Consider the following 27,632-nt stretch of genomic DNA (forward strand, 5'->3'; position numbering starts at 1 on the left):
CCTGGGGGGTAAAATGCACCTCCAGGGCTGGCCTCAAACACCCGATGTTCCTAGCACTGTCTGTTTCCCTCGCATGGGTAGGTTTATGCTACCGCCAAACAAGAACCCTCTGCTAAAGACTTCACCCTGGACACCTGGCTTCTGGCTTTTTCCCTCAGGCCAGTGTCCCATGTCTGAGCTCCTGCAAGAGCCACGTATGGGGAACAAAAGATTTCCCTTCTTAGAAAGGAACTTGTGACACATCTGCTGTGTATGTACATACGGGTTCACAGTGGGGTGTCTCTATCCAGCTTTTCTTAGTTAAAGCACGACTCTGCTCTGGGCCATCCTGGCTTTACCCCTCACCAGGAAGCCAGCCTGGATCACTGGCTCTCTGCCCCTCTCCTTTCTCCCCACCCCCAGCTGGCCTCTGGTGTTCTAGCAGGTTACGTGGTTCAGGTTGAAGGTACTCCTTGTGGGTGCTGGAAGGCCAGGCTGGCCTGGATCCCTGGCCACATCCAACCCCGTAGGCCAAGCTCACTCTCCCAGGCTGTCCACTCCTCCTCTCCGCCGAGCACCCAACTAGCTGCTTTGGTGGATCAATGACTTATGTCAGGATAGCTGTCCCCTCCTTGCTATGGAAACGTTGTGGTCTCTTTTACAATGAAATAAAATCAGGTGCTTTCAAACTCTGCCTACCTGTCACGGCCACCCAGGGCTCACCTCTCTGGGGCACCACAACGCACACTGGGAAACCCCCTCCTGACCCTAGCCAGGGATCATGTGCCCCCCTGACAGCTTCTGTCAGGAAGCCAGGGCTCTCCACTGTTCAGTTCTCTGCCTCTTTATACCAGAACTCTTCTTGAATCCACCAATGAGTTGGGTGAGGGAGAGAGGTACCCTGAGCTGATGTCAAGCCCCAGGTCCTCCAGAGCAGGGGCATTTGGGGAGTGGCTCTCCAGACTATGCTATGTCAGTCCAGATGCAGGGCTTTGCTGTTCCTGGAAACCCCCTGAACCTTTGGGTCAGTGGTCTCCAACTCTGGCTGCAGAAAATTGGGAATCCCTGATGGAGCCTTAGCACTATACAAAACCTTGGGCTCATTCTCCTCAAGTTCTGCTTTGATTGGTGTGGACTGGGGCCTAGACATAATTTTTTTTTTTATATACTACGTCTCCCCAGGCAACTCTCATGCACAGCCAGGGCTGTGAGCCACTGCTCTGTGGTTAGCCTTTGTACATGTTACCTGGTCATCTCATTAAAGTCTCAACCCTCAGGCCTGGCTCCCAGAGTGGATGCTATGGTTTATATGTAGGTCTGGACCAGGCCTTAGGGGTCTGCATCTCATCAGGAATGCCTGATGCTTCTGCTGCCGGTGCTCTGGGAGTTGGCAGTTTGAGAAGCACACTCTGACATCCCTCATGCGGGAACTAGATGGCAGGAGCCACCTCTGATCATGTGCTCCTCCCTAGTGGCTCCTTTGGTCTCAGGGGGTGGGGAGGAGGGTCTTTGGGGATGAGGTTTCTGCTTTAGGAGTAGAGAAGCCTATGAATATAAGACATGAGACAAAAGAAGAAAAGTGGGAGGGAGAAACATAAGGAAGGAGAAATAGACAAAGAAGGAAAGGCAGGAAAATAACAGAAGAGTAGTGGATAAAGGGGAGGCCCAGAAGCACAATCACACTGTTTAGGTCCCAAGGACCAGGGCTAGACATCAGGAATGGAGCCGAGTCCCCTGGGGGAAGGGAGGGTGGCCACGACGTGGGCCGCGGAAGGCAAGCCCTTCAGGGACAGTGGCATGTGGTGAATTTTGTGCTTACCTGCCCAGGATCTTGCTGACACAGCCATGGCTGACTCGGAGCTGGCGGGAGATGTCGCAGGGCCTCACGCCCTGGTGGGCCAGGTCCACGATGCGCTGTCGCACCACTTCAGGCAGGGGTCTGCCGTTCACAAAGGCTCCTCCTAGCTGGTTCAGCCCTCCATGGCCTAAGGAGACAGTGGTCCCAGGAATAGCTGTCAGGGCCAGGCAGGCGGGTGGGTGGGAATTAGTCCGAGGGTGGGTGCTGTGTGCATGAGAGACCTCGCACATGAACTCTAACCGTCATGCCCCCCGGTTCTCCTGATGCAGTGTCCCCTGTTTCCCGTTGCAGAAGGAGGCCAGCTCCCACTGGGGAGGGTGGTGTATGATGCCACAGAGGGGCACAGTGCAATCCGGGGACCTCTTGGGCCTGCTCAGGCTCCTCTCAGGCCCTCAGCCCTTCACGCTGAATACCAACCCCACCACCATCTTCCCTCCCTCTGAAAAGCGTTGGGGAGGCAGTCTTCCTACTCTGATACTGAGCTGGGTGATGTGGGAGCAAGTCCCTTCTCCTCTCTGTTTCCCCGTCCCTTATCTATAAAATGAGGGCATTCAGTGGCCTTTAAATTTGTCCTTGTCTTTCTTCTTTTAAACATAGAGCCAAATTTTGTAAGCACAATTGCACTGAGAAACACAAACACAAATGCACAGAAGCAGATCGGGCCCAGGCCGTGGGCTCCTGGCCTGCGTGACCCCCATAGTTTCTTCTCTAACAGGCCAGAGCACTAACAGCGCTGGCAGAGATCTCCAGGGGCCCCACAACTATGTCAGGCTGCAGGCAGAACGTGGACAAGCCATGGATGTGTGTGCATGTTCCCTTAGCTTCCTTCCTGACTTGCCCTCTGCCCTCTGGCCCTAGCCTGTGTTTCATTCTGAGCCTGTCTACCTGTTTAATCATATTTATTGAGTACCTACTATGTGCCAGGCCCTGCAGATGCCCAGGTGAGTAAGAAAGTGTTGGTCTCTGTTCTTGTCTCATGGGGTTTACGAAAGTGAAGGCCCAGACCAACAAATAGCCAATTACCAGGCCACATGACCACAGTTGGGACTGAGGCCAAGCAGGGAGTTATGGGAACCACTGAAGGGGACCAAGCCGAGGCTTAGGGGGCCACAGAAGGGTTCCTGGAGAAGTCTGAGCTTTGACTGAAGATACAGACGTGTTAGCCAAGTGAAGGAGAGAAGAGAGAAAACTGTTCCAGGCAGTGGGAACAGCACATGCAAAGGCTTAGAGGTAAAAAGTTAGACTGTTAGACTTACCAACCTTCTCAACTCTCTAAAATCCCTAGACCACCTTGGACTAATTCAGAGGCTGAGCTATCCCTTTTGCTGATGAAGAGACTGGGGCTTGGAGGGTTTTAGTGACCTGATTTATGACTTAGGTGACTCAGCCTGTTTGAGAAGCAGACAGGCCTTAGCTAAGGATTAAGTTTCCCATCAGTGCTTCTTGGGTTGAGTCCAGACCCTGGAAGCTTGGCATCGGCCCTGCAGGCCTGCACTGAAGGTACCATGGTCCAGGCATGAAGGAGATCTTTTCACACCGGGGCATGATTTGGTGATCTGGCTGGGATGGTGGAGCTCCGGGGTGGGCGCCAGGGGGAGCGGGCAGGCGAGGAGGAAGAGCCAGTGCCAGGCCTTCTGTGTGAGCCCATTAAGGACTATTTATGGCCAAGGGTGGGAAGTGCCTCTGCAGAGCACACAGTGCCCATTACCGCCCACTGACTTAGCACATTCAGAACTGCCTTGCAATGTCTCCTCGGGGGCCCAAGCTATCTTCAGCAGAACAGTCAATTTCTCTTCAAAGAAAAAAAAAGAGCCTATAAGCCTCTGGCCTGGGCACTAAGTCAGGAGGAAAAAGCCTGCTGGCCAAATACCCAGCAGGAGGGACACAGTGATCTGTCTCTCTGGTGGAGGCAATTGGATGAGCCACCTGTGCTATGTGAGGCACCTTGTCCCAGCGAGTGCTTTTCCACCAGGGCTGGGAGGACATTCCAGATGACCCACTCCTGAGCCCACGCCGCTGGCCTCTCATGGCCTCGCAGGCCATTCTTGGAGAATGGCTTAGCCACTTGATCCTCATGCGTCCATCATCCTTGTGGTCTTTTGACTCTTTTGGGTCCAGACACTGAACACAAGGGGGCGCCAGACAGCCACCCAAAGGCAGACAAGACCTTGAACTGTCCAGCTTTGTCCCCATTTTCCAGAACTTAGATCAGCCGCGTCATCCACCAAGGTTCAGATGTTTGGGGGCAGGGGAGGCTAGGGCCTCTATATCTGGTTGCAAGGTTTCCTGCTGGTGGAGTTCTTCACCCCTAGAAAGGTAGAAGTTCAAAAAACCAAGTGCCATTTTGGGGGTGACCTGAATTGGGTATTATGCCTTAAAAAAAAAGCAACCCTATCTGTCTCTCTGTTGAAGCTGTATGGGCTATTGTCCTAAATCTTCTGGAAGGGCTGATCAGGATCCTTAGAGGCCCAAGCACTCAGGAACCCTCCTGAAAGCTTATTTATTAGACCATCCAGCATCAGTATGAAGGGGAGGGGGTACTCATACCTCTGGCCCATAAACTAGAAATATTTTGGAGCTTTATTTTATTATATTGGCTTCTGAGTGACTTTGTGGTGCTGTACAAGGAGGTTTGGGACAGATTCTTGCATTGACCCTGCCTGGTTTTACTTTTATCGTTTGAGAAAGTTGTTGTTTCAGCCTTACTGTTCTCATCCATTGAATGGAACTTCTTCCTGTGTCTCATGCTGACCTGCAATGAGTGCTGTAAGAAGATGTGGAAATGAGGATGTAGGAGTGTTTGGTTTTCTGAAAATCTTGATAGAAGGATGAAGTTTTTCTAATTTGTGATATTCACATGGCTGAACGTTATGACCCAAGCTTGGACCTAGGACAGGGGCAGTGGTGCGAGCCACTTGAGCCTGCCTCAGGATCTCTTCAGGAGCTTGTTAAAACTCAGGCTGATGAGCCCAGTGCCCTGAGTTTCTGAAACAGTGGGTCTCGGGTGGACCATGAATTCATTTCTTAGAAGTTCCAGATGGAGCTGATGCTGCTTATCTGGGGCCACACATTGCAAACCACTGGTTTAGGCTGGGCGATGGCTGGTAAGAAAATTAAGAGAAGAGCTAAATACTTGGACATCTGCCACCTCAGTCCCACCTTCTAGGAATAATAATTAGTGTTGTTTGTATATTAAAGTTTTCATTTCTTTTTATCTCTACATGTATGTATGAAATGTCTACCATGGCTCAGGTACAGAGCACTGAGGCTGCCATCTTGAATAGGATGAGAAACCTGGCCCTCAAAGGAACTTACAGTCTTTGAGGCATGTAGTCACATAAATTGGGAATCACTATGGTCAGGGAGGAATGTCTTAAGAAAGGTAAGGTCAGGTGCTAGGAGAGCCCATAAGGGGCCAGATGGAAATTGCAGGGAGGAATGACTAGGAGGTAGCCAGGTGAAGAAGTATCCACAGGAAAAATAAATCCATGCACAAGGTCTTGGCGCCCTCAAGGCACAAAGAGACAGTGACTATGTTGTAGGACAGGCAGGTAGGTAGCAGGCAGGTAACAGAAGATGGAGATGGCCCCTATGGTTTGAGGTTTTGATCTGAGTCACTGTAATGGAAGGACTTTTGTCCTTCCTGTGTCCGGTGTGTGGGAGTGGACTCCTTTGGGTGAGTCACCACCAAATGCCCAGAGGTGGGTGCAGCCTTCCTTCCTGCACTGGGATGGGCTGGGCCACCCATTGTGCTGACCACCTTTCCATGGAGCTGTGGACGGGGTGGGCTTTGAGGCCGGAAGCCAGGAATGAGTGGGAGCTCCTGGTTGGACTAGTGGGAAGGTATGAACCAGGAAGGGGTCTGAAGCTTCCTAAGCAAAGGCCCTTTGCATGGTCTGGAGCAACAGGGGCGGGTACGGAAGAGGAAGACAAGACTGTTTGGCCAGACACAAGCAGGTTCTGAGCGCGGAGGCCCCCAGACAAGGGCATGCTGACTTCCCCGGGGCCACAGAGGACTATTCTATAGTGAGGGCTTTTTTTTTTTAAATATTTTTATTTATTTCTAGGAGAGAGAGAGAGAGACAGCATGAGCAGGGGAGGGTCAGAGAGAGAGGGAGATACAGACTCTGAAATAGGCTCCAGGCTCTGAGCTGGCAGTCAGCACAAAGCCCGATGTGGGGCACGAACCACGAGATCATGACCTAAGCGAAAGTCGGACGCTTAACCGACTAAGCCACCCAGGCGCCCCAAGCTTTTGATCCCTGCAAAACCCAGATGAAGCCTGCTGTCCAGAAATGTATATACTCAGGACAGTGCCATTCATGAAGGCATTAGGATTTTCTCTGGTAATTTCTTTACCCATTATAGAGCTCTAGGGAACAGGAATGGTAGGAGGAAAAGAGAGAGGCTCATCGCTCAAAACTCTTGTTACACGTACCAATCCCAAACCTTTCAGACACATGGAGAATTTTCCTGGGTCCCCGTAGTCCTTTATACAAGTCTCTGTCATGTCACTGACTGCACCGATCAGTCTCTTTATCTATTTATATTCCTAAGGGTCCTCCTCAACGGCAGGGGCCCTGTCTTTGTCTACCTGGCACCTGTCGTAAAAGTCTAGTTAATGCTTCAGTATATACATGAGACAGAAAATTGCTTTTTGTATATGAGGGGCTGGTGTGTGTGTGTGTGTGTGTGTGTGTGTGTTTAGGGGGCTGTTGTGATGGTCACACTGCACGGACTCTCCACTGTGGGGGCTCTAAGTGGCCAACTCCAATACTCTCCTCTTTCTTTCTGTCTCAGTCCTTGCGCCTCTGCCTGGTCCTGGGGTGACATTGGTTCAATGTGTGGTTCTGGGAAAATTTCCGTGTAACTCCCTGGGGATTTTTGCTTTATCTCCAAGGGGTGTCAAGGTGGGAGTTTGAGCCTTGGCAGGACTATAGCGGGAGGGGTTTAGTGGCTGCCTTGGGATGTCCTTTAGATCAAGCGTGCCTACTCCCCTTCCACGGAGGAACAGCCTTGCCGATGCTAACTGGCTCTGACACACTTAGCCTGGTGATGCTGTCCCTCCCCAGCACCACAGGCTCACTGGGCCTGTGGTCTCCCACTGCAATCTCCCAGCTGCTCCCCTTGGCCAGGTGCCTTTCTGGAATAAAGACCAGGGCTTCAAGCCACTCTTAAAGAAAGTGTTCCAGGACCACAGAAACCTAGCGTTCCAACCTCCCATTCCATCTTGCACCCCAAGTCTACACGTTGGATTGCACTGGCATCTATGGTTATGGGCTCCCTGGGCACCTTAGGACTTGGACTGGCACAAAAGGGGTGGGCATGCTGAGACAGCCTTCTACATCTGGCTTTAGCCCCATCTTGCTTCATGGCCTTGATATCTGTGCCTTGCACTTCTCTCCCCGAGGCTAACTCACTGGGGCAGAGACAGGTAAAACTATTGCTTATACGTCTCATTCTTTTTGCATTGATGCCTCACCCTTCTACCCGTTCTGGAACTCTATTCCATAAATTATCCTTACATTTCTTTTCTTTTCTTTTTTTTTTTTTTTTAGTTTATTTTGAGAGAGAGAGACACTGGGGAAGGGGCAGAGAGAGGGGGAGAGAGAGAATCCCAAGCAGGCTCCGCACTGTCAGCACAGAGCCTGATGCGAGGCTCGAACTCGCAAACCATGCGATCGATCATGACCTGAGCTGAAATCAAGAGTTGGACGCTTAACCAACTGAGCCACCCCAGGCGCCCTCTTCACATTTCCTTTATGTCACTTACCTCTCCCTTTCTACTAGGTCTTTCCCTGGACCTACGAACACAATTACATTCTTCTATGACCATTCCCCCACCCCTCCCTTCTCTCCCCAGTATTCTCCCTTTGACTACGAAATGTTTTCTGACTACTGTTTTCAACCAGGTTTCTCGAGAAGTAGTCCTACTTGCTATTCCTATTTCTTTCATTTCCTTCCTTGCTATTCAGTGGTCACCTCACTGTGTGCCTCCAGTATAGCGTGTGCTCAAGTTCAGTACTGGATGGATGGGGGGTGGTGCAGGCGCTAGGTTCTCCTCCTTCAAGAGATTTCTGTGACAATGCTGTCTCCTGGTCTCCTATATCTTCAGACCTGCTTTTGTGTCTCTTTACTAGTCTCTCTTCTCTCATTTGTTCTATAACATATATAGGCTTTTCTACCTCCTAAATTTTTTACCTCCTAAATTTTACCTAACCAGTACCTTCCTAGCCATCGCCAGCGTTCACACATCATATATTCATTTATCCATTCGACATATATTTATTGAGCACCTATGCATGCCAGGTAGTTCACTGGAACTGATTATATAGAGTTGATGCCTGACCTCATGGTGCTGCTAGTCTAGAAACAGGTAGATATTTAAAAAGTAAACACACAAATAATGTATAATTCTTGCTGGGATAGTGCTAAGAAGGACACAATAGAGTATACAATATTAAACAATAGGGAGTGGAGGGTAAGACATAGAATTAGTTCCAGGTGACCAAAGAAAACCTCTCTAAGTGATGTATCATCTGGGACAAAGGTAGGGGTTCACTAGTCACCTGAACTCACTGGTCTTTGCACTCAGTGTGCACACATGACCTTTTGTGGGGAGCAACACATCTAAAACCCGAGTCTGATCGTGTACCCTGCTGCACTGAGGAAGCCCGCTGGGGCGTGGCACTGCCTCCCGTGTGGTGAGGTCTAAGCTATTAAATCTGAAGGACAAGGTCTATATGAGCCGACCCTGGCTTACCTCTCCTCACCAGCCTCTATTCCCACCGCTCTGAGCCTTATTTCTGATGATCCAGCAGCACAGAATTGCGTGCTGTTCTTTCATAGCATCCATATCCTCCCCTGCATCCTTGTTTATGCTGTCCTCCATGGCTGGAGTGGCCTTTCCTAATCGCCTCCTGATTGATTTGTATTCATACCTGAGTCGCTTCAGGAAGCTCCCTCCTGCAGGAAGTGTCCCCTGCCTTTCCTGCCTGCTGTCTCTGGTCCTTCTTTTTAAACATGCCAGGGCATGGGGTGCCTGGGTGGCTTAGTTGGTTAAGCGTCCAACTTTCGCTTAGGTCATGATCTCACGGTTCGTGGGTTCGAGCCCCGTGTTGGGCTCCGTGCTGACTGCCAGCTCCAGAGCCTGGAGCCTATTTCAGTCTGTGACTCCCTCTCTCTCTGACCCTCCCCAGCTCACGCTGTCTCTCTCTCTGTCTCCTAGAAATAAATAAAACATTAAAATAAATAAATAAGTAAATAAACATGCAGGGGCATAGTCTCTACCACTACATGAGGCAGAATATGTGTCTATTTATACTGGCTGTGTCCTGCTACATAGACTTTGCCCCTTGAGGGATGATGCTTTTTTTACATCTCTGAAGCCCTATCTACTATAATGCTTGGTACACAGTAGGCACTCAATAAATACTGGTTAATTACTGGAAGAAAGGAAGGAAAGGAGGGAAAGAAGGAACAAAGGAAAGAGTGGGAAGGAGGGGAGGAAGGAAAAAAGGAAGGGAGAGAGGGACGGAAGGAAGGACAGGAGGGAACAACAGAGAGAGAAAGGGAGGAAGGAAAGTAAACAGGCCCCAAACAAGCAAAGTGAAGCCCACACATTCTCTGCCCTAAGCAGAATTCTGTCGTCCAGAGTCATATTCTCTTAGACATGAGCTATTTTAAAAGGGGTCCAGATATCACAGTCCAGGAAAAAAGAAGTGTGCCTTCCTGCAGGAGCCACGGGGTGAGCGCAGAGGCCTTCCTTTACATCAAGCCGTTGACGTCAGCATGAGCACTTGTCGTGGCTCGTGCATGGCCGGTTTGGTTCTGCCGGGGCTCCCTGTGAGATGACAGCTACTGTGTCATTTCACTCCCACAAGGAGACTGTCACCAAGGCGGGCCTGCAGATTCCCCAGGGAAAAGGCTTTTCCTTCTAACCCTCCCTCAGAGGACCCATGGAGAAAGATTCGAGGTGACCTACACAGTTTGGCCCTCATGGGGTTTACGGCTCTGGGCGGCAGGGGCGGGGGGGGGGGGATCTTTAGTGTGCATCGAAGGAAGGAGCCACAAGAGACAGCTCGGGCTAGGGATGACTGCTGTGTAGTGTCAACAGCTACCCCTCCTGGGACCCGGACGTCCCAGAGTCAGAGGCGCACTTGAGGAGAAGTTTGTGACTCAGGGCTGCTGGGCAGTGCCACCCTTTTATGTCTAACAGGATCCAGTTAAAAAAGAAAGTGGTGTCCCAGGTCTCAGTGCCAAGAAGCTCAGCACTGTGCTTTGTGTTCAAGGCCAAGGGCACGACCGAGCCAGTCCTGAAATCGGGTTTCCTCAGACCTTTCTCACATTAAGTAGAATCAGCAGTGAGTGACCAGTCAGAACACAGAGACCTGTCCCTAGGTATTTCCGCCGAGATGCTTCAATATAGGAGCTTGCTTATCTGGCTGCTGGAGGGCTGTAAGCAGAGCAGAAAGAAAAACTGAGGTAACCCTGAGGTGGTAACTGCTGGGAGAAGCCACTGCTCCTAGGGGAAGGAAAGGGAAGAGGCCTATTCTGGCCTGGTCATTATCTTGCTCTTGGAAGGTTCTGGAACACCCTAAGGGACAGGAAATAATCCCAGCTCTGACTTCCCCATTCCTGGAACCCCTGTTGAGATGGTTATTCATAGATTCCTGGGTTTTTCCGTGTTGATTTATTCTTCTGGTCTGATGGGCTCTGTCTGTCTTGTGGGACCTCCACACACTTGAATGAAGCCCAAGAGGTGTCCAGGTTGGGAGGCCATGAGGACAAGCTCCAGCTCCCTTCTTCTTTCAGCCCGAAGTTCTAGCGAATTCTTCGGAGGCCCCGTAGGGAACAATAGGATCAGAAGTTTGGCTCCCTTAGAAGTTCTGCCTTAGATCAGCCCAGAGGGCTTAGCACTATTCTTTCATTCTCAACAGGGAGAGAAGGCTGGGAGGAGCAGAGGAGGGAGACAAAGGGTGGGGAAAGAAGTTTCTTCCGGATTAGTCTCTAGCTGGGAAAGAACCAAATTTGGCAGATATCTTGTCAATGTTGGACTTAAAGAAGAGGAAAGAGGGAAAGGAGGAAGGAAGCAAGGGCTATTTTCAGGATTCTACCTCCTTCTCCCGTTACTCGATGCTTAGGAATAACACTGAGAGCCGGTCTGGCAGGAAGTACCTACTTTAGAGCCAGGCTGGACACTCTACGGGCATCTTTTCATGAGTTCTCATGACAGCCCTTTGAGGTAGGTAGCACACTGTCCCCATTCTACAGATGAGGAGATGAGGAGCAGAGGCCCTGTGGAACTTGCCCAAGGCTGCATCATTACAAAGGGGCAGAACTGAGACTCAGGCATAGGGCTCCCAGGCGCCACTCGGCCCGCCCACCCCTGGCACCACCTCTGGCAGCACGGGGTGGTTCCGGAACAGATCTGTCCCTTCTCTAAGAGCCATAGTGCCTTCATGACACCTACCAAACAGGGGTACATTCTAAAGCCCACTTCGGGACCCTCCCCAGCTTTACATTTTGTTGAGGCCCTAATCTTTCCTTTTTTGTGATTTTCTTTAATCCTAAATTTGGTTCTTTTTTTAAAAAAATGTTTAAAGTTTTTTTATTTCGAGATAGACAGAGACAGCATGAGTGAGGGAGAGGAAGAGAGAGAGGAGGGAGAGGGAGAGAGGGAGAATCCCAAGTAGGTTCCACGCTGCGAGTACAGAGCCCTATGTGGGGCTCAAACCCACGAAACCGTGAGATCGTGACCTGAGCCGAAACCAAGAGTTGGACGTGTAACCGCCGGAGCTACCCAGGCGCCCCTAACTTTATTCGGTTCTATTTCCCTGTACTCTTCCATGTTAATCCTGCACTCTGTTCCATGCATCGCCACTGCCTTTCTGCCCAGTCTTTCCTGCTTTGGGTTTGATCCTTCTGCCCTCTCTTTTGATTGACTCCCTTTCCTTTATTTCCAGCCCTTGCTGGCTGCCCCTGTGCCTCCCATTCTCATTTCCTCCCAGCCCTTTCTCTGCCCCAGTCTCTAGGTCCCGTCAAAGATGACAGAGGCCTCCCGCTGCCTCCCCCCTACCCATTCACCTCAAGTGTTCCCTTCTTTCTGCCTCTGCGCTCCTTTGGCCGACCCCCTCCCTGCATCATCTTTATTGCCTGCATGACTGCTCAGGTTCTTTATCCCATCTTCCCCTCAAAGGCATTCGCAGCTCGGCTGTTATTCTTGTATTAGCATTGAACCCATTAAAGCTAATTTGTTTGCCCTAATCTCCATTTATTTTTCCCTAGTTGATATTAGATTTCCCTTTCTATTGCTCCAGCATGATTTTCTCTTTGTCTTCCTAATGGTCTACCCCCCTCTCTCTTCCTCTATTAATCTGGTTGGCTTCACCGTGTGTTTCAAGGCCTTTCTCCGCCTCCCCCAGCCCTTAGATTAACCCTGTCACCTCCCTCCCAGGAAGGGCCCCAGTGCATGGGTTTCCAAGGATGGAGATGCTGTAAATGTCAGTAGACCCTTACGCTTCCTAAGAGAAGTCCCACTTGATGTGAGGCCCTGCCCTGTCCTGAGTCCAGTCTGGATGCCTGGAACTCAGGGGCCAGGGAGCTGGAGGTAAGTGGGAGAAACATGGGCTCTTCTGAGTTCTGAAGGGTCGCCAAACCGAGGGCTCCCTGGCTAGGTTCCTCACTGGGGCTGTCTCAGAGATTTCTGGAGGCCTCTGTAAGCTTTCTCAGATCTATACATCAGTAGGCTGAACAGTAGATGAGCCACGTTCTCTCTGTGAGTAAGGTTGGGTACCATTTCTCCTTCTTCCTTGGTTCTGCAACTAGAGGCACACTCCCTCTTCTCCCTGAAGAGGTGAAAACTCCTCTCTGAGGATGTGGCTTTGGGGTGGATTCATGTTGCATTCACGTTCCCCAGACAGAAGCCTTCCTGGACCAGCTGTCAGAGACCTCCACTATTCCCTACCTACCCCCATCCCTGATTGCCCCTGTCCATGGCCCTCTTTCTGAATCTTATTTAGGCCTCTCTCAGGATTGATGCTCTGTCTGCCCCCTAGATGCCTGGCAACTTGAGGGCAGGTACAGTGTCCTATCTGGTCATACAAGCTTGCCTTGCAGAGGGACAGCCATGCTCCCCCTGGCTGCCTGCTGGAATCACTGGAAACTCTCTACCTCCAGTCAGTTCAACCAGACTTTCTTGCCATGGTGTCCCTAAACCTGTATTTTAAAAAGTTCCTTTGGTGATTGCCCAGAGTTTATATCCACTCAGTAGATGGTCAATGCATGTTTATTGAAAGCATTAATTAACTGCTTGAACATGAACTTCTGGTCAGAGGCTGCAGTGGACCTTCCTAGTGCTGGCTGGAGGTTGACTAGAGGTCATTCCTCTCGGCTCCTTCCCACTGAGCTTAGATGCTTCCAGACTCCGGACATGATGCACCAGGGGCTGCAGGAGAAAGGGTCCGGGCCTCTGCATCTCGGGGGGAGGGAGACCTGTGAAGCGACAGTGCCAGCATACCCTGGACACGTCCTTAGAAGCCCAGCAGCCACAGAAATCACTGTGCCACACCTTTCCACCACCCTCCCTGGGGTCAGAGGCCTGTGGATGTTAATGCTGTTTTTTAAAATATGGGTCTATATTAAAGCAAGTTTCAGTTCATTAGATTTTAATTCAACGAGTATGCCGTCTACGTCTAATAATATTCCAGGCTGGGTGTGTGGGGGCAGACGGTTTCTGCATAGAAGACACAGTTCTTGCCCTTGAGAAACTTGCAAGTTAATAATCCCTGACACATTATAGACCCTTAAAATTTTAAAATCCGTTCACATACACCATCTCCTTCAATTCTTTTGACAAGCCTGTGGAATACCTTTGGTGGGGGGTGTGCACATGTGCGTGCATGTGTGTGTATGTGTGTGTGTGTGTGTGTGGTGGAGATGAGGATGAATCATCAATAATTCGTATCCTGATGACATATGTTATGTACCGTTTTGCCAGGTTCTATAGCTCAAAGTTATAATGTTATAAATGTGGGTGTTGTAGACATTGACTTAAAAATCACCCAGAGGTGGGAAGGGGAGGAAGAAGAGAGGTAGCTAGAAGGACCCCTGGCGGGGAAGGGAGGATGTGACGGGGAGAGGGAGAGGCAGAAGGAGAGAGGGAAGGAAGCAGCGGCTGGCAGGTGGGGTAACTGCAGTGACTGAGAGGCCAGAGGTATGAAGGACATCTTGAATAGAAGTGAGATCACGTGAAGAGGAGAAGCAGGGAATCTTGCCTCACCTGGAGGGTTGAACTAAATGACCTCGGAGATTCTCTCTAACTGGGATTCTATGCCTCTGAGATCTTTATTAAGGTAAGAGGTGGCTGACAAGCTCAGCAAGGAGGTGGCTGGAAAGGGTGAGCTTTGGTCTGAACTTGAGGCAGTTGGAAGGGGTGTGTGTGTGTGGGTGTGGGTGTGTGTGTGTGAGGGGGGGTGTGGGTGTGTGTGTGGGTGCAGAGTCCTCGGGGCTGCAGTGGGAAGGGGAAGAAGGGGGGCCTGGCCATCCTAAGGAGAGAGGCAGGTAAGAACAAATTAAGAGGAACCGCTTTTTTGAGCCTGACACACCGAGCAAAATCTGTGACAAAACTGCATATCTGTGTTTTCCACACCTGACGGCAGCTGGGTCCCCAGACCCTGGCACCGTAGCGAAGTGAATTACACACTCTAGAAGCCACACTCACGGCTGCATAAGGAACCAGGAGGGGACAGACAGAGGTAGACTCAGCCTGCAGGTAATCGTTTCAGGGGAGGGAACAGGGGTGCCGAGACCTCAGTTCCACCCACTCTGGGACGTTGCCTATCTGTGCCTCAGTTTCCTCATCTGGTCTGGAGGCAGCAACCATTTTTACTGTCCTCCCAACAGCTGCCACTCCGAGAATGCCCTCAGGCCTGGGAGGTCAGACACCCCCAGGAGGGTGTGCACAGAGAGCTCTGTGGCGGGATGTTGGGCAACTTTTCCACACAGGAAGCTACTAGTGGGTGGCCCTGAGGCTACCTGCAGGAAGATGAGGGAAAGTGGCACCCAGTGGGCCCCCTGGGCTGCCACGTGACCTGCATGATGGCAGAGAGAGATGCTCTGGCTGACTGACTATGGAGGTGGCCACGGGCAGTATCCTAGTTAGTTCCAGAGTTGTGGGTCCTTCTAGAGTGTTCTTGGCCAGGAAGGGGAGGCGACCCATCTAATGTCACAGACTCATTTCATGGCACAGCCAAGACTCACCTTTTCTGACCTAAATCCCTGTTGATCTCACCTTCAAGGAGGCCATTTTAGACCTAGGCACCACCTTTGCTGGGGCCAGCTTGGCAGACAGAGGAGGAAGAAAGTTGGGCAGTATGTGTTCTGAACCTCAACACACCTTGAAAAACATTTATGCTCCTCTTACCAGCTTATTCATTTGTCATTTTTATTTGCTTATGTGGTGAACCCAGACTCGAGGTTCTTGTCTGTGGGTTCCAGGTTTGCAAAGCAGAGTCCCTTCCTCTGTGGGAGTGTTGGGGTGGGCACCACAAGAAAAGCTCTAGGGAGCCCATATTGGGTTCTCCTCCTCTTCTGTCCGTCCCAACAGATGCTTCTACATCTGGTGTCACTTGGACCTAAAGCAGCTAAGGGTCCATTCAGGGCAGGGTGGGGGGTGACCCAGATCAACAACCTGCAACACTCAGATTGTTATGTGTTGAATTGTGTCCCCTCAAAACTCGTATGTTTAAGTCCTAACCCCCAGTACTGCAGAATGTGACCTTATTTGGAAATAAGGTCCTTACAAATGATCAACATGAGGTCATTAGGGTGGGTTCTAATACAATATGACTGTGTCCTTAAGGAAAGGGAAATTTGGACACACAGAGATGACACAGGGAGAATGCCATGTGAAGACTGAAGTTATGTTGCCACAAGCCAAAGAACAGCAAAGATGGCCAGCAAGCCCATGGGGGCTAGGGGAAGGGCATGGAAAACAGACTCCCTCCCTGCCCCGACCCCACCCCCACCCCAGCCTTCAGAAGGAACCCCAATTCTGCCAGCATCTTGATCTCAGACTTCTGGCCTCCGGAGCTGTGAGACAACAACTTTCTGTTATTTTGGCCCCCCAGTTTGTGGTACTTTGTTATGGCAGCCCCAGCAAACAAATGCACAGATCAACAGGATTCTGGCTCTGAACTAGACCCAGCAGGCTTAGGGGCACGTCCTTGGACTACTCTACTCTCCTGAGATGTTTGGCTATCTCTCCAAGTGACTTTGCAGCATGAGGCAGGCTCAGCCAGGCAGAGAGCACTTTCCAACATTTAACCCTCTCTGCATGCTCCTGCTCCTCCTGACATTGCTCTCGTTCCTAAGGAGCCACCATCTTGGTCTCCATTCCTGATCCTTCTATCATGTGGCAACTTCTTTAACGTCAACACATCAGCATAGCAAAGCCTCCACGTAGGTGTCAATCACTCTTACCCAGCCAGACTGGGTTCTCCCCACCCTAGTCAAACAGGACATCCAGGCTTCTCCCTCTTTCAAGAACTTTCTGGATTGACTTTAAGGGTTGGTTTATGGACTCACCTAACATTTGTAGAGCCCTTTCAAAGTGTTGGCAAGTAAGTGATTCTTAAAGGTAATTAAATTTAATAAATATCAACTGGGCCTTGGTTTTATCAGGGATGGGTTTCCATAACTCTGTGAGAGAGGTGGGGCTAGCACGTTGAGACTATTTTCTAGATGAAGACGCTGACTTAGAAGGTTAACGGGATTGTGCGCAGCCAGTTAAGCGCAGACTTGAGACTGCATGACAGCCTGATCCACTCTTGCCCACAGCCAGATGGGAAAGCTCGGAGAGTCAGGGCTACTGTATGGGAAGAAGGGCTGTCTTCCCAGCAGGCTAGCACGACTGTCTCTACATGTGAAAGACCTCTGGCTGGGCCTTGATGGGCCTACTGGGGTCTGTGGTTCTTAAAAGCTGATCCACAGCGGAATCACTGGGCACTTGTGTTGGGTACAGACTCTAGGACCCTACATCTGTTAATAGAGCTCCAGGAGCCTCTGATGCTGGAAGACCGGGCTTGAGAAACACTGGTAAAAAGCAAATTTTTAAAAATGGTTATTTCACTTAATATTTATTAAGCATCTAGCATATATCTCCTATGTGCCAGAGGAGTTTGGGGCATTTAATTCACAGCCTACAGAATCTTGTAACATCGGTCCTTACAGATGGCCCCAAATCTGGCCATCCGCCCTGCCAAGTTGGGGGCCAGCATCCACGAGGAAGGACCCCTGTTAGGTCAATCTTTCCCAGGCCTGCCAGTACTTGCTACTTCCAATGGTCACTGCTGCCCAGCCTCAACACACCCATCTGGACCTGGGCCAGCAAGGTGCCTCAGGCCCGGGAGGTGTCCCAGTAGGGCAGCTCAGGCCTTGGTGGCTGCATCAGGTTTCCAAAATAGCTGCATTCCTTGCCCTCTAGTCCCATAGTACCCCTTATTATAAGGAAAATAGAAGAGTGATCACAGCAATATCATGTGAAAGGGACAAGTGTGCTTCACGTTGGGAAAACTTTATACGCAAAGCTCAAATGTACAAGTTAGGTCAACTTCAAAACAAAAACAAGCTATTGGAGAATTATGTCAAAATTACCATTATCAGAGGGTCTGGGGGGCTCATTGGGTTAAGCATCTGACTCTTGATTTCAGCTCAGGTCATGATCTCACGGTTTGTGAGATCGAGCCCTGTGTTGGACTCCATGCTGACTGCTTGAAGCCTGCTTGGGATTCTCTCTCTCCCTCTCTGTCCCTCCCCCACTCTTTCTTTCTCTCTAAGTATATAAATAAGCTTAAAAAAAAAAAACCCTACCATCATGGACATTTTTGGAGCCCTCATTTGATATAGGATTTTATGTCCAGGTGCTGGGGATATAGAGAGAATGAAGAGTTCTCACTCTTGCCAAGCTCAGAGGCGAGTGCGGTGGGGAGACCAGATGGTCACTAAAGCTGAGGGGAACAGAAAGGGTTGGGTTAGGGAAGTGGAATGTGGGCAGAGCTTTGTCAAAAGGGTAGGAGTAGGGGTGATGTTCTAGGCAGCTACCATTGCATGGGCAATGGCGCAGAGGGGGTACTGCACACGGTGTGTTTTGGAAACAAAGACTAGTTGGCTGGAACATGGGTTTGCATATGGAAGTAGTGGGAAACAGCATCAGGGAGGTGGGATAGAATGTTCTCAAATCCTACACCAGCGGTTTGCCCACAAATGCCTGTTAATGATTGGATTAAAAGGAAGTGCAAACAGGACTCCAAGATTATTTTGGAAAATCACCAGGCTAAGATTCTCTGGAACGGGTCTGGGAAAGGAGAGAAATCTGAACATTTTGATAATGTGAATCATCTAGCTATCACAGATTATTGCCAAGCTGTTCCCCTTAATAAAAATACCACAAGCTCAAAGAGGATAAAATAGGTATGCGGCGCTGGCAAGAGAGCTAAAAGGAGTATGAAAACCAACGACAAGGGAAGTGTGAAATCAAGCCAGGAGAGGATGGAGGTTTTCATGCACAGAGAGTACAACACTCCTGCACATGTACACTGAGGGCACTTGGCCCAGGCCTCCTGACCCTGACAGCAGGACTCCTGTCAACGATGCCTCAGCCTGGCCTTTCTGGCCAAAGCCCCCTATAAATCCCAGCTGACATTCCGTTGTTGTGCCCTTTGCCCAGAGCTGACTCTGGTCTCTGTGGGCTGCCCACACTCCTAGGCCTCCACATCTCTGCTCCCGCTGGTTCCACCCAGAGTCCTCTGCTAGAGTCCTGCCCCTGCCTCGGGTCAGCTCCCACCCCTGCCCCCGATCATAGCGCCGCATACCTCCCTTTCCCACTAGCTCAGCAGTGTGTGTCTATCTGGACTGAAGCTCTCCCTTTCTCTCTTGGCTTGTGGCTAGAAGTCCCATTTGTTTCCATTCTCTCTAGAATGGCGGCATGAAGGCAGCAGCCGGGTCTCCTGAGTTCTGCTTCCCCAAAGCCCAGAACCCACTGAAGGGTTCCATGCATGTTTATTCATTAAACCGAAAGATAGAGTACAAATGTCCTTTGAAACAGTATGGAGTTCAAGCTCAAAGCTTATGTGGACAGGGGGTGCATGATTGGGTGAGAGGGTGAGGGAGTGTCATAGGATCCCGGAGTAGCTAAGCACAGGGCGGGTGGCGGGGAGGAGAGTGTGCAGTCAGGGACCTGCACAGGGCACTGCCAGGCAAGCACAGGCATGCGGGGAGTCAGAGGCAGAGAGCAGAGGGACACTGGATGCTTCTTTAGAAGTCAGAGTAAACCCTCTGGTGATCGAGGACCAGGGGCCAGGCTGGGCACCCACTAGGAGAGAAGTAGGCCAGGAGGAGAGGAGACAGTCTCAGGACGGTAGATGGTTGGGAATAGAAGCATCTCTAGAGAGTAGTGGACCAATGGTGAGCTCTATGGCTGGTGTCATGGGCTACATGCTTGTGTCCTCCCCTCGAGCCCCCCCACCCGCCCACCAAATTCACATGTTGAAGCCCAAGTGTGATGGTATTTGGAGGTGGGGCCTTCCGGAGACAAATAGGGTTAGATGAGGTCATGTGGGTGGACCCTTATGATGGGGTCAGTGCTTATAATTAGAGCTTATAATAATGATTAGTCTTAGGAGAAGAGACACCAGCTCTCTCTCTCCCCAGACACGTGCACCAAGTAAAGGCCATGTGAGGACACAGGGTGAAGTCCCAGTCTGCAAGCCAGGAGAAGCGGCCTCACCAGACTCCACCATGCTGGAACTCTGATCTCAGCCTCTCAGCTTCCAGAACTGTGGGAAAGAAATATCTGTTGTTTAAGCACCCCGTGCATGGCATTGTATGGTAACAGCCTGAGGTGACGGACAGCGGGCTGGGATGAAGGTGATGGGGTGATGGGATCTTCTAAGGAAACCTCAAGAGAGCAGCATGGCCCTAGGAATGCTTCAGGGCAGCAGAGAGGGAGGCAGAGGGGCAATGTGACTAAGCTAGGTGGCCAAGTGTCCTTACTCTGTCGCAAAACCACTGGGTCCCCTACATGACCAGCACATGTGCGCCAAATACCACATGCCTGGAGAGCAGGGGGCTCTCTGAGAAAGTGAAAGTGAGAGGTGGGGGCCCAGGGACATGGCTTCTTCCTTCCTTCCCTCCTTCCTTCCTTCCTTCCTTCCTTCCTTCCTTCCTTCCTTCCTTCCTTCCTTCCTTCCTTTCTTTCTTTCTTTCTTTCCATGTTTGTTTATTTTTGAGAAAGACAGAGTGTGTGAGAGGCGGGGAGGGGCAGAGAGAGGGGGGATCAGAGGGTCCTAAGTGGGCTCTGCACTGACAGGAAACAAGACACAGGGCTCAAACTCATGAACCATGAGATCAAGGCCTGAGCCAAAGTCAGACGCTCAACTAACTGAGCCATCCAGGTGCTCCTACAGGGCTCCTTCCTCGAAGGCGGCATCGCAAATCATCTGTGTTGGAAATGCTCAGAAGCCTACCCAAACAGGCATGCACATCTTATCATTTCACAGAATCGGGGTGCTACACCAACCAAGCAGACATCCGGCAACTCCAGCCTCACATCAACACTAGCTGTTCTGACACTTGTCAGGAGACAGGGCACCTGGAAAGGCCACACGCACTTCCACCAAGAGCGTGAGTGCACGGCGAGCTCCGCATAGCAAAAAGTATAGTGTGCTGCTAACTCGATCCCGGGTCCTAAAGCATGTACGATGTCACGGCCATTAAGTAGAAAAAAAATTACCCCTTGAACTCAAAAGTGGTTTGTCCACAAATGCGCTTTCTCCTGCCACTGAGGCTCAGTTTCATTATATCAAGGAGCACATTTGCCTGCTCTGCAGGGAAACATTGTTTGAGAATCACTGATTTATGAAGGTTATACAAATATTTGTTGACGAAATGTACAAAGCATTTGTGATGACGCCATATTGTTTGTAATAATCAGTTCACTCAGGTGCTGCAGCGGGCCTGTGCATCCGTGAGATTGCGGCACACACTCACGGTGGCCCTGCACGTTTTAGTGAACAGGGGCACGTGTGTTCATAGGGCTACAGGGTGAGGGCCGAGCGGCTCAGAGGACAGAGCTGCCAGGGAGTTTGGAGCAGCGGCAGAAGATTAGACAGAATATTCTCATGGACTGAGCAGAGGCCGGAGCCCACCGGTGACAGAACTCAGCCACCAGTGTTGCCATCCTCAGGGGACCAAGAGGCCAGATCTCTAGAATAAGCCAGTCTTGCTGCTCTTGCCCACTTGCTCAGTAACTCTGTCCTCATCTGGGAAGAGCCACCGTGAATCCCAGAGACAGAGGGTTGCTAGTAGCTCTGACACTGACCCAAATAGTCTATGCAAATGATTGTCATTTGGTCTTATTTGAAAACAAGGTCTCTGCAGGGTCCCCACAACCACCTATGTCCTGTCACTTAAGTGGGGGCCTGGGCAGGAGGGCATGGCTGGACACCGGAGTTCCTTTGCTCAGATCTCAAACCATAGGTGGCAAGAACGTGGTGGTCACAGGTCTGTGACCTCATGCCTAAAATGCCCAGAGTTGACCCACAACACAGAGCAGAGTCCCTGGATATCCTGGACCTCACTTTCCCTACCTTGTCTATTATCGGTGCTTCTCAGCAAGTGTGGACTCAGCAGGGACTCAGCAATGGCAACTGTATTTTCCTGACTATATTTCTTGGGGTCTCCCAGAGCAAGGGCTTCCTATGAGCAAGTGTGTGAGCATATGTCGCCCACATGTATAACTGGCTGTGTGAGTGTGTGTATCATATACAGGGGACTAGGGAAGGACAGCCAGGCACCCAGGGGAGAAACCTTAAGTAGGCGCTCACTCTCAGGGCCAGCCTTGCCCTTTCGTGCACCTGAGAGCAAGCTCTCCCTTCAATTTTGCCCTCTGGATACCTTTGTGCCTCCCCCGAGTCCCAACCCCGGTTGGGGGTATGTGTGAGTGCATACGTGTGCAGCACTGTACATTTGCGTGTATGTGTGTGTGTTGTGTACATGTGCGCATACATGTGGGTGTGTGCATTTGTGTGTCTGTGTGTTGGTGTCTCTGGGCTTCAGTGGTCCCTGCCAGCAGGCGTGGGAGCCCCTCTTCCCAGTCCCCTGGGTCAGTGCTCACTTAGAACAGGCCATAGCTAGCACTCCCTGGACCCAAGTCAGTCCTCACTCCACCCCGGCACACACGGAAGGCAGCCCTGGGGTCACAGACAGAGCGCTGGTTAGAAGCACGGAGGCTCTGTTGTGCCACTAAGCCACTGGGGTCTGGGGCAAGGCTCAGCCCCGTGAGTCTCCTTTCCTCGTCCATAAAATGTGGCCACAGGGTCTCACCTGGGAATCCCTTCTCTGGGGTCTAGGGTACATTATCTGATGTAACAAAATCCTATGAAGCTCCTGTGATGTGTGAGGGCTACACACTCACAGGTGTTCAGGTGGGTCAGATCTTGAAGGCATGAGCCACAGAGAGAAAGATTCCTTTCCAAAGCAGACTGTAAAACATGCCATAAAAGTAAAGTGCTAGGGGCCCTGGGGGAGGGGCGGAGAGGAGGGAAGACTTTAGGGGTGGGTGACGTTGGAGCTGGGCTGGCAGAGGATAGCTGGAAAGCAGGGACCACCTGGCTAAGTCTTTCACAGGCCTGAGGTCAGCCAGTCCTCCCAGGAGCCTGCCGAGGCGGGAACCTCGAGTCTACTTTTCTGCAGGTGTGAGTGGTCGAAGGGGGACTCAAAATCCCCAAGGCCAGATCCATAGGCGCTCCCTTCCACCCTCAAGCGAGGAGAGAGACAGGCTCCCTCGCCTCAAGATGGGCACCATCCACATGGGGTAGATTGGCGAACACACACACACACACGCACGCACACACACAAATGTCTGCAAACAATAGAAGGCTGTGCACAATTGTGTCCATGCCGTGGTACAGACAGTGACTTCCAGGGAGGTGGGGACAGAAAGCAGTGTGTGCAAAGGCACGATGCGCTCCTGGCCTCAGATCTCCCAGGGAGATGGAGACCTTCCAGCCAACAGGACCCAGCCAGCCAAGAGTGCAGCTGTGAGAAGGCAATCAAGGACAGCCCCGGTGTCACTGCCAGCAGGGCCGTCGAGAGCAGGTCTCACCTGCAAAAGGGTGAGCCCCGAAGTCCGGGCTGGCCTGTCACAGTTAGGGGCACCTGTCGGGCAGCTCTGTGGCCAGCAGGAGATGGAAAGCTTGGGGGGCACGGAAACCTCCCTGGTGTGGGGCACTGTTTTATCATCACAGAATATGGGGACCGGAAGGACCTACTCCTTGTCACACTGTCAACGGGATGGGGGGCCTAGAAGGGAAATCCTATAAAGCCTGCACATCTCTCAAGGTGTGGGGGATACGCATCAGAAGTATCTGGCAAGCATTTTGATTTAGCAGAAGGGCAACATTTTGCCATGAGCCAGCCAGTCACCTGGACTCCAGAGTCCCAGTGTAGACCCCTCACGGAGCTGGTTGAGCCGCCACAGGCTCACGTGCTGCCTCTCTGGGACATGTGCTCCAGGGACCAACCAGACTCAAGAAGACCAACCAGGTGAGGTTTATCTGTTGTCGGCAGCGACGTGGTTGAGCTGGGGGTGGCTCTTGGAGATAAATGACCTTTCCCGTGTTCCTACCACCTGGCTTGTTGAATTTTGGTCATTGTCCCAACACTGAATTGTTTTGTCTGATGATTTGCCCATCCTGGTGCTGCGAGTCTGTCTCCTCGACAGGGAATCACAAGACTCCAGCTGCCCAATGGAGTGAGAATCACCCCTGTCATTTTTACCTTCACAACCGGGGCAGCAGATGCCGCCATCACTGGCCCGGCGCCCTGCACGTGGCGGGTGGCTCTCCACCAGCGCTTGTTACATTGAATTAAACCACCGACCCTTGGGTTCCAGTTGGTTCCTAGCTTGACTCCAGTACCTTTCCTGCCCTGACATTCTCCCTCCCATCCTCATTCCACGTCCCCCTTGTTTCCACCTCGAAATCACAGCCAGTTGCCCAAGGACTTGTCAAGAGGTTGCCCCATTCCCGCCAAACTCCATTTTGACAACACTCAAGAACGATCTCAGTGTCAGAGGAGAAGACCAAACAGAGCTGGAATGAGTGACCTTGGCACTCAGCTAATTTTAAATGTCAACCAGGGTTTGCTGTCAGGACAAAGTTGGATGCTTATTATACAAAGCAGGAAACTATAAGCTGGGGGTGGGGTGGAGGGAGAGAGAAAGAGAGATTAGTGAATTTTAACTTTTTAAAGATAAATGTATGACTTTGTGTCAATTAAGAACAAGTACAAAGACACATCTCCCCGGGGTCCTCTCTTACGCACAGCATAGCTGCGCACCCCTTCAGCTCATCTTTCCTCTAAGACCCTAAATTCTACGAAAACTCTAGAATGTTCTGGATTCCAACATAAAGTTCACGGAGAGCCCATTCTAGTGTTTCCCCCATGACTGGGTTTTCTGGTAAAATGAAATAAGAAATTGTTTTCCAGAGAGAGCGGCGGTCGGAGCTAATAATGGCCACGGGGGTCTGAGTCAGTGCTTCCCAAGTGTCTTTTCATTTAATCCAACACCCCTGGGCAGTAGACCTCTTAATTTGTCCACCTGGAGTACGTGAAAGATCTGTCCTAAATTTTAACAGGAACAAAGTTTCAAGGCTGGGTTTCAAGTTACTCACAGAGAGTTTCACAGGAAATACTAAAACAATGTAATGTTTGGGCAATCTGCCCTGGAGAATTTTTGGAGACTCTCCTCCCTGGTGACCCCTGTATGAAGCAAGAAAAAAAAAAAATTCTTCAGCAGTTGCTATGTGCCAGGTGGGGATACTGGTTTTACCTTCAGTACTTTCTAGAAGCCCCGCAACATCTTTGTATTTTATACACGTGAGGAAACTCAAGCCCAGAGAGACAACTGAGTTGCCTAAGGTCACACAGGAAGAAAACAGCAAGGTCAGGACAGGCAAAGCTTCCAAGGCATAGCCCCTCCTGCTGCCTGGAGAGATGGGGAGCCTGCCACAGGGCCCTGGCTTCACAGTGACTTCAAACTCCCTCACCCTCTTGACACTTCCTGGCCCCAGAGTTTATTCTAGGAATAATAGTTCTGCTGTCCTCCTGGGGAAGCGGAGGGATCAAAAATGCGACACACACAGAGGGCCCTGGGTGTGCAAACATGCAGTTCACATGATGACAGCAGATTAAGCTGTTTCTTAGATACGTCACCCTACCAGCTCCCGACCTCTCCGCTGTGCGGGTCTGACAGGGACAATATGTCCCAGTGGACTAATTAGCACTAACTACTCAGGTCACTCCGAGGCCACTTAGGAGAGCAAGTGCAAGAGAAAAACTGATGGGCATCGTGGCTGAAGACGGGAGCAGAAAGAAAAGAGTTGAAAGAAGGGAGAGAGGAAGAAATGATTTTTTTCTCTCTCAATCTCTCTGCTTAAACTATGGATGGGTTTTTATCCAAGAAATGCAACCGACTCAGGAGCTGGGCAGCTGTTCTCGCAGCGAAGAGTGAAAACATTAAAATTAAAACGCTTACCGGCTAACATTACAAGTTGAACCACGGAGGCGGCTCTGAAGGAGCAGATGATAGATATGGTTTTGAACCCCTGGGTGAAAGGGACCCCGAGGAAGCAGCAGAGGGGATGAACTTAAACTTGGGGAAATGAGATGGGGCACGTCAGTGCTCAGTGCCGGCTGCCTGTGGACGGGGCACCAGCGGTGTCCCCGGACTCCGCCGCTGGGTCTTCCCAGGAACTCTAAAACTCCCATCACACCCACTAACTCATTAGTCTCTAAAGTGGACCCACGGAGGGAGGCCAAGTGCGGTTTGGAGATGGCCAAGGGACCAAGCTCCTTGCTGGCCTACTACTTATTGAGGTACCAGAGTATTGCCGTCCCCTTTTGTGGTGTAGGTGGAGACATGGCAACCCTGGGCGCATGTGTTTAAAGAAAGCCCCCTCTCTCTGCCTTTCCTAGTGGCTGATCGTTTCCTCCCTCCTCACAGCGACCTCCAAGAGGGACATCCAGATAGGCGTCACTTGTCCCATTGGGCAGATGGGAAGACTGAGAACTGCACTGAAAAGAGATCTCCCCTAACTGAGCTGGAGAAGAATTAGGGACACTGATGAGGAGAACAAGCTGGTAGACTGAAGGCCCTGCCTCTCACCATCACTGTTGCTATCAGTATAGGCCCTTGTATCTTCTCCCCACGGGACCAGGCCCAAAATTCCAGGTGGAGCTGCAGGCATGAGTTTGGATGAGCTACAGGGAGTTTGGATGAGCTGGACTTTGGGAAGGGGGTGTGGGGGCAAAGGGGGGCATGGAGTCAGATCAGCATCTTTTAGCATCCGGTCCCTTCTCTTCTGCAAAAATGTCAATAACAATACCTACCTGGCAGAGTCCTGGGAATTAAACTGGAGGAGGATGTGCCCTCTCCAGTGTTACCATACCAATAATAGTATGAAGATACTAATACAGCTCTCATTTACTGAGGGCTCACTAAGTGCCAGGGCGTGCTGAGCTCTTTGCGTATTACTTCTCTTTCTTTGAATATAAGAGTGGCACTGGCAGAGCTGAAGCAGCTATGGGCTGTCTGTCCTGAGCCTTAGTGAGACGGGACACCTTCTGTGGCATTCAGGACTAGCCGGGGGGGGGCGGATCCTGAGGAATGGACACAGAAACAGGACCCACCTACTCCTGGGGGAACTCCTGAGCTTCCCTCCCCTACATCTTGGACATGCCTTAGTAAGGAGATGCTGGTTTCTGGCCAGGCCCATTCCTGGGGACAGAGCCCCAGTCAAGGTAAAGCCTAGGCTCAATGACATGAATTGTGGGTTTAAAATAGTAAGCTTCCCATAAAGATTTTTCTGGCCCATGGCCCATGTCAGAGACATTTGCTCATCGTGTCCCCACCTGGCCAAGGGTGAGATCTAGAGGGCCTTTCAAAAAACCCCAGTAGGCTTGTCAGCCCTAACTCTGGACCTGAGGAAATAATTAAGACAGTCTTAAGTGGACCCTCAGAGATCCACTTAAGAGAGTGTCATGACCACAGATAAATAAGGAAGAGTGGATGCCTTCTCCTACCCAACCCTGACCCAGAGATTCCATCCCTGAGACACTGATCATGGACTGAATGAACCGGGATTGGCCTGGGATGGTGGAGCTTTCAGGAACCAGGAGGCCCCTGGATTGTTGTTCTCTATTTCTTCCCCCAAAGAGAAACATCTAGCACCCCTGCAGAAAGCAGTCACTACACAGACCTCCTTGGCAGAACATCTTCTAGCCCCTTCTCAAAAGAACCCCAGGCTGAAGTGTTCCCATCTAAACCCAGAAAGAATCACTCACCCAAAGAGCTCCAAGTGTGGGGTGCATTCTTCCATTCTTCCCTTTTTACAGGGTGTTTTACACCCCCAAGTTCTATCTCTGAAGGGAGTGGGGGCTGATGGGGGCCAGTGACTCAGCTGTTCCCTAAGTTTCAACTAAAACAAAAGCATACTGCAGTCTGGAATAGGGCTGCATTCTCTTGTCCTCTCTTTTAAAAATCATCTCTTCTTCTTCTTCTTCTTCCATGAAATCGTTTCTTTTATCTTTTGGCTCCTGTGTACTCCGAACCACAGAGCTCAAAGCTTTCTCAGCGCAACTGAGAACTCAGCACCTCTTGGACTGATAAATAGAGCAGCTTTAAAATGCTTAGAACTGAAGACAGACCAACTGTGGCGAGAGAAAGTAAACACAT

The 27,632-nt window shown here is 50.8% G+C and overlaps 1 protein-coding gene across 1 annotated transcript in view; it reads right to left on the bottom strand.

Moving 5' to 3' along the window:
• PAX8 (paired box 8) overlaps positions 1-27,632 on the bottom strand; it is a 54,340-nt gene that overhangs the window by 22,428 nt on the left and 4,280 nt on the right. Inside the window, exon 4 of the mRNA XM_039231703.1 lies at positions 1,799-1,991. Coding sequence (XP_039087634.1) covers positions 1,799-1,991 — 193 coding nt within the window. The remainder of the gene's footprint in view (positions 1-1,798; positions 1,992-27,632) is intronic.

This window comes from Hyaena hyaena, unplaced genomic scaffold (genome assembly GCF_003009895.1).
Source record: "Hyaena hyaena isolate Hyena2069 unplaced genomic scaffold, ASM300989v1 scaffold_57, whole genome shotgun sequence".
Taxonomy (NCBI): domain Eukaryota; kingdom Metazoa; phylum Chordata; class Mammalia; order Carnivora; family Hyaenidae; genus Hyaena; species Hyaena hyaena.